Genomic DNA, 10,313 nt, shown 5'->3' with positions numbered 1-10,313 from the left:
ATTTATTTATTTATTTATTTATTTATTTATTTATTTGAGACGGAGTCTCACTGTGTCCCTCTGGCTGGAGTGCAGTGGTGTGATCTCGGCTCACGGCAAACTTCACCTCCCAGGTTCATGCCATTCTCCTGCCTCAGCCTCCCGAATAGCTGGGACTACAGGCGCCTGTCACCAGGGTGGCTAATTTTTTGTATTTTTAGTAGTGACAGTGTTTCACTGTGTTAGCCAGGATGGTCTCGATCTCCTGACCTCATGATCTGCCTGCCTCAGCCTCCCAAAGTACTGGGATTACAGGTGTGAGCCACTGCGCCTGGCCAAGTAGGCTTATTTTTAAGTTTCAGTTTAATCTTAGAACATCCATCTCATCAGGTTTCCTCATTATTTATGTTGTTTCTAACTTGAAGTATTTAAATAAGCTTACATTTGGCCTGTACTATCCTTGAGTTGATCTGTAGTTGAACTCATTTCAGACAGAGTTTATGATGAATGCCTTTCATGTTTTGAAACGGGGTCTCACCTTGTTGCCAGGCTAGCCTTGAATTCCTTGGCTCAAATGATCCTCCTCCCTAAGCCTCCTCAGTAAGGTGCTAACACCATGTCTGTATGCTGTGAATGATTTTTTCCAATTATTAATTTCTATTTATTTGACTCATGGATTTCCATAGAGTTAGGGAGTAAATTTTTTTAGGAACTTAAAGGATGCTGCATTTTGTTTTTACTTTGAGTTAGATGTGAGTTTGCTTTAATTATTCCATCTGCAAAGTATTTGCCATTTTATCACAAAGATTTCTGAATTCATTGTACAAGCTTGAAAGTGTCCATGTTATTTATACTTCTGCTAGAAATCTAGCAATTCTGCTAGAATCAATAGGTTTTGAAGGGTTTTGTGATTTATTTCACTCTGCTATCGGCTAGCTTTGTCTATGATGCTGTCTTAGAGGCTTAGGTCACAGAACCCCTTTAGAGGTGAAGAAAGTAAACCTCTGGTTTATCATCCAGGTTGTTCTCAACTCTCAGTGTTCGAATGAGTAAATGTATGTAGCCTTTTATTAAAGTTTTTATATGTGTATGCACTAAATAAACAGTGACAGGAAAATTTGCTCTGAGTTTTATCCTCTTTCATTCTTATTTTAAGAGAGTTTATTAATGATGTGAGTATTATTGAGAATATATATTCATAGAGACTTTCTACATTCTTTTCGTTGTCTTACCAGCTTATGAATGCTTGCTGTTAAATGTGACTTGTCATCTTAGTAACATTGAATATAGTACATTTTTCTCCTTAATAAACACTAGGATTACAGTCAGACAATGAAATTCTCAAAGCAGCTATTGAACACCACAAAGTGCTCTTAGTAGAAAAGGATCGTGAATTAATACGTAAAGTACAAGCTGCCAAAGAAGAAGGTTATCAAAAACTTGTGGTATTACAAGATGAAAAGTAAGTACTTAATTACCTTAGTTTGACTTAAATATCCTTGCAAATGAAAACATTTTGCTGTCATATCATCTTTATTATAGTTCTTGTAACATAATTATGATCTCTTGTTTTAGGTTAGAACTCGAGAACAGATTAGCAGATTTGGAGAAAATGAAAGTAGAACATGATGTCTGGAGGCAATCTGAAAAGGATCAGTATGAGGAGAAATTGCGGGCTTCACAGATGGCAGAAGAGATCACCAGGAAGGAGCTTCAGAGTGTTAGGTGATATATACATATATATTTAAAGTTTTTCATGTTGAAATAATGTCAGAGTTAACAAAATGATGTACAAGTAGTACAAAGAATTCCCATGTGCCCTTCACCCTGATCTCCCAAATATGGATACCTTATGTAACCGTATTATAATAACCAAGATTAAGAAATTAATATGAATATAATCAGGAAATCAGACATTACTATTATAAAATCTATTAACTGTACTGAAATTTTACCAGTTGTCCCACTGATGTCTTTTTTCTGGTCTAAAACCCAATCCAGGATCACACATTGCATTTAGTTACTTTTAATATGGAACATATGAACACTTTGACAAATACTTGTCAGTATTTTGTATATCCTCTCTCAATTTGGTTTTGTATTGCATTTTTCATGGTTAAATTCAGGTTAGGCATTTTTAGGAAAACATCAAAGTCATGTGTCCTCAGTGCATCATAGTAGGAGGTTCATGATTTGGCCCCTTAACTGGTGATTTTAACTTTGATCCGTTGGTTAAGGTGCCATCTGCCATGTTTTTCCCCTATAAAATTACTATTTTTTTTCTTTTGTAATATATAATTATCTTGTGGTTGCCCATATGATATTTCAAATCTAGGTAAATATTCTCATATTTTGCCTTTATGTATTCTTCCATTAATTTTAGTATCCATTGATAATTATTATCTGAAACAGTTATAATTCTAGCGTTTGCCAAATGGTGATCTTTCCATTTCTGTGATCCTTCCACATTTATTAGTTGAAATTCTCCTGAAAGGAAGAGCTTTCCATTCTCCTCTAGATATATTTATATCACTATGGATTTATGCATTCATATTTTTTCTATGGATTATAATATTTTGTTACAATATTTTTTGTTGCTCAACTTTTCTCAGATTTGACTATTGGAAGATCTTTCAAGTTGAATCCCGTGTCCTTTTGACATAATCCCATGATTTATTGTGACTTTTTTCTGTCATTACAGGATGTTCTATGATTCTCTTTCACTTTCCCTGCCCCAGCCCTGGAATTAAGCATTTCTCTGAGGTGCTTTGATTCCTTTTTAATTGGAGAATGGCATTTAGAAACCAAAATCTTGGCTCTAGGTATGCTTGTTGGTAACTAGAGAGTCATTGCTTCTAGGTCCTTTCAGTGAACTGAAAAGTACACATTTATGTCTATTTCTTTATTTTTTTCTCTATATTAATAATCTTGAGTTTACATTGATATTTCCGGCTCTGTTCCAGCACCATGGAGTTCATTCTGGCCTTCCTCTTTTCATGCTTGCAATTCTTTTGACAGTGAGAAAACTGATACTCATTATTCATACTGTATTTACTTATTTCCTCAGTCCTAGAATATAAAGTTGTTTTAGAATTGCTAACTCATCACTCAATGAAAAACAGACCCATTAACTTACATGTAATATTTGTGTATAGTTGTTTTATCTTTAACCTTAGAGTATATAATCAAAATATTGTTTTCCAAAGTTACTTAGGATTTTTCTCCCTGAATTCTCCTTTAATGTGGTTTGTTATTCACTTATAAAGCAGGTTTATTCTTTCTGTTCTATTCTATTTTGAGTCCATACCTCATCCTTGTTTATTTATTTATTTATGTGTTGGGCTTTTGAAATATCTACATGGTTCTGAAAGACAGAACTGTAATATACCAAAAACAACCAAACAAACAAAAAACAAAAAAAACTCAAAAAGGTGCCACTTCCCACATCTACTCTACCCTGTTCCCATTTCCCTCATCTGTTCTCCTCTATCCTGCCCCATGTGAGATTAATCTCGTTAGTTTCTGGTTTAGACTTCCTACATTTTTTGTTGTTGTTGTTGTTCCTCACAAATATCAGATGTCATTGTATTTTTCCTTCTTTCTTATCAGTGTACCCTGGAAACTGCTTCAGATTAGTTCATAGAGATTAACCTCATTCTTTTTTATGGCTGCATAGCACTCTACTGTGTGTTTCTATCAGTGTTTAGTAAAACAATCTCTTATGTTTATGTAGTTTCCAATATTTTGTCTTTTTTTTTTTCTGAAACAGAGTCTTGCTCTGTTGCCCAGGCTGGAGGGCAGTGGGGCGATCTTGGCTCACTGCAGCCTCTACCTCTGCCTCTGGGATTCAAGTGATTCTCCTGCCTCCTGAGCAGCTGAGATTGCAGGCATATGCCACCACAACTGGTAAAATTTTGTATTTTTAGTAGAGGTGAGATTTCACCATGCTGGCCAGGCTGCTCTCAAACTCCTGGCTTCAGGTGATCTGCCCACCTCGGGCCTCCCAGTGTACCAGGATTATAAGTGTTGAGCCACTGCACCTGGCCTCCAGTATTTTGTGATTGCAACTGATGATGCAATTAATAATGTTGTACATGTAAACATTTTCATTTTCTGGAGGTGTATCTTCAGGGTGAATTTCTGAAGTAAATTGGTGGGTCAAAAGGTAAATCATATGCAGTTTTGTTGGTTATTGCCAAATTTCCATCCAAGAGAATTATATCACTTTGCATCTTAGTGTAGTTTAATTTGCATTTCTCACATTATAAATGAGATTGAACAATGTTTCATTTGTTTAAGGGCCATTTTACATCATTTTATGAATTGTTTGTTCCTGTCTTTCCCTATTGTACTTGGTTTTTTTGGCCTTTTTTACCTTGCTTAAAAATTTTTTTTTAAATTACCTTGCTTTTTAGGAGTTCTTTATATATTAGGATTATGCTGCAGATATTTTCTGTCAGTGTGTGTCAGCAGTCTTTTAAGTTTGCTTCTGTTATTTTTTTGCCATGCAAAAATTTTTATTATGTAATCAAATTTAATCTGTTGTTGCTCTGGGTATTAAGTCAGAGTTAGTAGTCTCTCCCTGAACTGAGGTTAAAGAGGAATTCACTTCCTTTTGCTTGTATGGTTTCATTTTTTACATTTAGTTCTGTGATCTATTTGAAGTGTATTTTTTGGTATGCTGTGAGGTATGGATTTAATTAGTTTTTTCTAAGTGGCTAATTGATTGTCTCACACTTTTATTAAAAACCTGTCTTTGCCCCAGTGATTCATAATGATGCTTTTATTGTATTTTAAATTTCCATATATACTTGGGTATATTTCTGGACTTTCTATTCTGTTTCACTCATCTGGTTGTCTGTTCATGTGCCATTTTACAATTTAAAAAAAAAAATTTTGTTTCAATTTTTATTTAGAGACAGAGTCTTTCTTTGTTGCCCAGGCTGGAGTGCATGATCATGGCTCACTGTAACATTGAACTCCTGAGCTCAAGCGATCCTCCCTCCTCAGCCTCCCAAGTAGTTGGAACTTTAGGCACCTGCACCATTATTATGATACTTTAATTATAGAGGCTTTATAGTATGCTTTAATATCTGGTGGTGGTACTCGGTCCTTAGAGTTTTTCTCTCAGTATTTTCCTAGCTAGTATTATATGTTTGTTTTTTCATATCAACTTGAATATTAATGTCTAGCTCCATAAAAAAGTTTGTTTGCAGTTTTATTGGGATTTCATTAATTTTTTTCCAATATTTGAAAATTGATAAAATACATATAAAAATAAAATCTCGCATCTTAACTAATTTTTTGTTTTGTTGTTTGTTTTTTGTTTTTTTTTTATCTTAACTAATTTTAAGTGTACAATTCAGTGGTATTGAATACATTCATATTGTGGAACCATCATTACCATCCATCTCCAGAGTTCTTTTCACCTTGTAAAACAAACTGTACCCATTAAACAGTAACTCCCCATTACCCCATCCTCCCAACTCTGGGTATCACCAGTTCACTTTCTGTCTTTTAGGATTTTTGACTACGCTACATACTTTTGTAAGTGGAATCAAGCAGTATTTGTCTTTTTTTTGTTTTTTTGGTTTTTTTTTACTGGGTTATTTTACTCAGCATGATGTCTTTTTTTTTTTGGACTGGGTTATTTTACTTAGCATAATGTCATTATTATTATTGTTATTATTTTGAGACAGAGTCTCACTCTGTTGCCCAGGTTGGAGTGCATTGGCGTGATCTCAGTTTACTGCAACCTCCGTCTCCCAGGTTCAAGCCATTCTCCTGCCTTAGTCTCCCAAGTAGCTGGGATTAAAGGCACCTGCTACCAATCCTGGCTAATTTTTGTATTTTTAGTAGAGATGTGGTTTCACCATATTGGCCAGGCTGGTCTCAAACTCCTGACCTCAGGTGATCCGCCCACCTCAGCCTTCCAAAGTGCTGAGATTACAGGTGTGAGCCACCATGCCTGACCTAATGTTCATTATTTTCTAAGGCTTAATGATATTTCATTCTGCGTATATACTGTATTTATTGATTTGTTTACAGACACCTGGATTGCTTCCACATTTTAGCTATTAATGATGCTGTTATGAACATGTGTGTACAAACATCTCCTTACAACCTTGGTTTCAGTTATTTTGGGTGTATATCCAGAAGAGGAATTACTGGATTATATTGTAATTCTGTTTGTAATTTTTTGAGGAACTACCATTCTCTTTTCTTCAGTGGCTGCACCATTTTAAATTCCCACCAAAAATGCACAAGGCTTCTAATTTCTCCATATCTTCACCAGCACTTATTTCATTTTTTTTTTTTTTTTTTTTTTTTTTTTTTTTTTGAGACAGAGTCTCGCTCTGTCGCCCGGGCTGGAGTGCAGTGGCCGGATCTCAGCTCACTGCAAGCTCCGCCTCCTGGGTTCACGCCATTCTCCTGCCTCAGCCTCCCGAGTAGCTGGGACTACAGGCGCCCGCCACCTCGCCCGGCTAGTTTTTTGTAATTTTTTTTTTAGTAGAGATGGGGTTTCACCGTGTTAGCCAGGATGGTCTCGATCTCCTGACCTCGTGATCCACCCGTCTCGGCCTCCCAAAGTGCTGGGATTACAGGCTTGAGCCACCACGCCCAGCCTATTTCATGTTTTTTAAAAACTTAATTGACACACAATTGTACATGTTTACAGGGTACAGTGTGATATTTTGATTCATGTATGCAGTGCGTAATGATCAAATCAGGGTAATCACCTCAAACATTTAATGTGTTCTTTCATTTGGGAACATTCAGAATCGTCTCTTCTAGCTCAAATATACAAGAAATTAGTGCTAATTATAGTCAGCCTGTAGTGCTGTAGAACACCAGAAATTATTCTTCCTATCCAATAGTAATTTTGTATTTGTTAACCAACCTGTATCTTCCCTCCTCACTACCCTTCCAGCCTCTAGTAACCACTATTCTACTCTCTAGTTCTATGAAACAAACTTTTTTAGTTTCCACATGTGAGAACATGCAGTATATATCTTTGTGTGCCTGACTTATTTAATTAACATATTGTCCTCTGTATTGTCCATGTTGCCATGAACGACAGGATTTCATACTTTTTAATGGCTGAATAGTATTCCATTGTTTATATGTGCCACATTTTCTTTATCCATCCGTCTGTTGATGGGCACTTAGGTTGATTCCATATCTTGGTTATTGTGAATAGTTCTACCGTAAACATAGGAGTGCAGATATCACTTTGACATACTAATTTCCTTTGCTTTGGGCATATACCCAGTTGTGGAATTGCTGGGTCCTGTGGTAGTTCTGTTTCAGTTTTTTTTGAGACAGGGTCTCACTTTGTCAACCAGGCTGGAGTACAGTGGTATGGTCGTGGCTCACTGTAACCTCTGCCTCTGAGGTTCAAGTGATTCTCTTGCCTCAGCCTCTTGAGCAGCCGGGATTACAAGTGTGTGCCACCATACCCAGCTAATTGATTGATTGATTGATTGTATTTTTTGTAGAGACGGGGTTTCACTGTGTTGGCCAGGCTGGTCTCCAACTCTTGACCCCTCGTGATCCGCCTGCCTTGGCCTCCCAAAGTGCTGAGATTACACGTGTGAGCCACTGCACTTGGCCTGTTGTTAGTTTTTTGTAGAGCCTCCGTACTGTTTTTCTTAATGGCTATACTAATTTACATCTGCACTAACAGTGTATTAGAGTCCCTTTTCTCCTCATTCTTGAAAACATTTGTTTTGTCTTTTTGACGGTAGGCATTCTAGCTGGTGAGATGAAATCTCATTGTGGTTTGATTTGCATTTCCCTGATGAATAGTTAGGTTGAACAATTTTTCGTAAATGTTTTTCATAAATTCATAAATCCATTCAGATCATTTGCCCATTTTTAAATGGAATTATTTGGGGCTTTTTGCCATTGAGTTGTTTGAGTTTCTTTTTTATTCTAAATGTTAATCCCTTGTCAGATAAATGGTTTGCAGGTGGGCCAGGTGTGATGGCTCACACCTGTAATCCCAGCACTTTAGGGAGCCAAGGCAGGCAGATCACCTGAGGTCAGGAGTACAAGACCAACCTGACCAACATGGTGAAACCACGTCTCTACTAAAAATACAAAATTAGCTGGGCCTGGTGGTGTGCGCCTGTAATCCCAGCTACACGGGAGGCTGAGGCAAGAGAATTGTTTGAACCTGGGAGGCAGAGGTTGTGGTGAGCCGAGACCATGCCATTGCACCCCAGCCTGGGCAAAAAGGGTGAAACTCTGTCTCAAAAAAAAAAAAAAAGAAAAGGTTAGTTTGCAGGTATTAATATTTTCTCCCATTGTATAGGTTGTCTCTTTACTCTGTTAATTGTTTCCTTTGTTGTGCAGAAACTTTGGTTTGATACAATCTCATTTATCTATGTTTGCTTTTGTTGCCTGCATTTTCTGTTGTTATGGTTGTTTTATTTATTTTGTTTTTGTAGTTATATAAAGGATGGGGTTTTGCTGTGTTGCCCAGGCTGGATTGCAGTGGGTATTCACCGGTGCAATGCTACTCTTCTTCAGCATAGAGTTTTGACCCACTCTGTTTCTGACCTGGGTCAGGTCAGCCTTCCTTAGGCATTCTGGTCAGTGCTATAGCACACTATAGCACCTACAGCACAAAATTTCTGGACTCAGGTGATCCTCTTGCCTCAGCTTCCCAAGTAGCTGGGACTATAGGCATGTGCCACCATGCCCCACTTGTTGCCTGTGTTATTGAGGTCTTACCCGTAAAATCTTCACCCAGGGCAATGTCCTGAAGTCTTTTCCTTGTGTTTTCCTGTAGTAGTTTCATAGTTTGGGACCTCATACTTAAGTCTTTGATTCTTATATATGATGAGAGATGGACCTAGTTTTATTCTTCTGCATTTGGATATGCAGTTTTCCCAGAATCATTTATTGAAGAGGCTGTCCTTTCCCCAATGTATTTTCTTGATGCTTTTGTTGAAAATCAGTTATCTGTAAATATGTGGAATTATTTTTGACTTCTCTATTCTGTTTCATTGGTGGGTGTATCTGTTTTTATGCCAGTACTATGGTGTTTTTGTTACTATAGCTTTGTAGCATATTTTGAAGTCAGATAGTGTGATAGATATCTCCAGCTTTGTTCTTTTTACACAGGATTGCTTTGACTCTTTGGAATCTTGTGACTCCATGCAAATTTTAAGATTTTTTTTTTTAAATTTCTGTGAAGAAATTCATTGGTAATATGGTAGAAATTGTGTTGACTGTAGATCACTTTTGGTAGTATGGTCATGTTAACAGTATTAATCTCCCAATCTGTGAACATGAGATTTCTTTTCATTTTTTGGTGTCTTCAGTTTCTTTAATCAGTATTTTATAGTTTTCCTTCTAGAGATCTTTTACCTCCTTGGTAAAATTTATTCGTAGGTATTTTAATTTTTATAATAAAGAAGATTTCTTTCTTTTCCAGTTAGTTTGTTAAGTATGTAGAAATGCTACTGATTTTTGTATGTTGAGTTTTTTTATCCTGAAATGTTAATGAATTACAAGTTCTGAGAGCTTTTGGTAGAATCTTTAGGTTTTCTGTATATAAGATAATGTCACCTCAAGTGGACAGTTTTGACTTCCTTCTTTTTTATTTGGAAGCCATTTATTTCTCTCTCATGTCTAATTGTTTTGGCTGAGATTTCCAGTGCTGTGTTGAATAAGATTGACGAGGGTGGACATCCTTGTATTGTTCCGGTTCTTAGAGGAAAAGCTTTCAACTTTTTTTGTTCAGTATGTTGTTAGTTGTGGTTTTGTCATATATGGTATTCATTGTATTGAGGTATGTTTCTTTTATACCTAATTTTTTTTAGTTTTTGTCATGCAGGAAAGCTGAATTTTTATCAGATGCTTTTTCTGCATGTATTGAAATTATCCTTTTTTTCTTCATTCAGTTGATATGATGTATCGCATTTATTGATTTGCATATGTTGAACCATCCTTGCATACCTGTGATAAATCCAACTTGATCATGGTGAATAATCTTTTTAATGTGTTGCTGGATTTGGTTTGCTAGTGTTTTATTGAGGGTTTTTGCATCTGTATTTATTAGGGATACTGGCCATAGTGCTCTTTTTTTGGTTGTGTTCTTGTCTGGTTTTGGTGTCAGGGTAATGCTGGCCGTGTAGAATGAGTTTGGAAGATTTCTCTCCCTTTCAATTTTCGGGAGTAGTTTGAGAAGAATTAGTATTAGTTCTTTTTTAAAAGTTTGCTAGAATTCAGCAGTGAAGCCATCTAGTCCTGGACTTTTTTTCTTGGGAGACTTTTTATTGATGATGCAGTCTTTTTTTTTTTTTTTTTTTTTTTTTTTTTTT

General features: G+C 36.3%; 1 protein-coding gene across 1 annotated transcript in view; it reads left to right on the top strand.

Annotated features, from left to right (window-relative positions):
• Nucleotides 1-10,313, top strand: part of CEP83 (centrosomal protein 83) — a 156,376-nt gene that overhangs the window by 95,987 nt on the left and 50,076 nt on the right. The window contains 2 exon segments of the mRNA XM_017868397.1: nt 1,297-1,441; nt 1,555-1,704. Coding sequence (XP_017723886.1) covers nt 1,297-1,441; nt 1,555-1,704 — 295 coding nt within the window.

The sequence above is a fragment of the Rhinopithecus bieti genome, unplaced genomic scaffold (assembly GCF_001698545.2).
Source record: "Rhinopithecus bieti isolate Rb0 unplaced genomic scaffold, ASM169854v2 scaffold_2453, whole genome shotgun sequence".
NCBI classification, from domain to species: Eukaryota; Metazoa; Chordata; class Mammalia; order Primates; family Cercopithecidae; genus Rhinopithecus; species Rhinopithecus bieti.
This window is presented reverse-complemented; position numbering and strand designations above follow the sequence as displayed.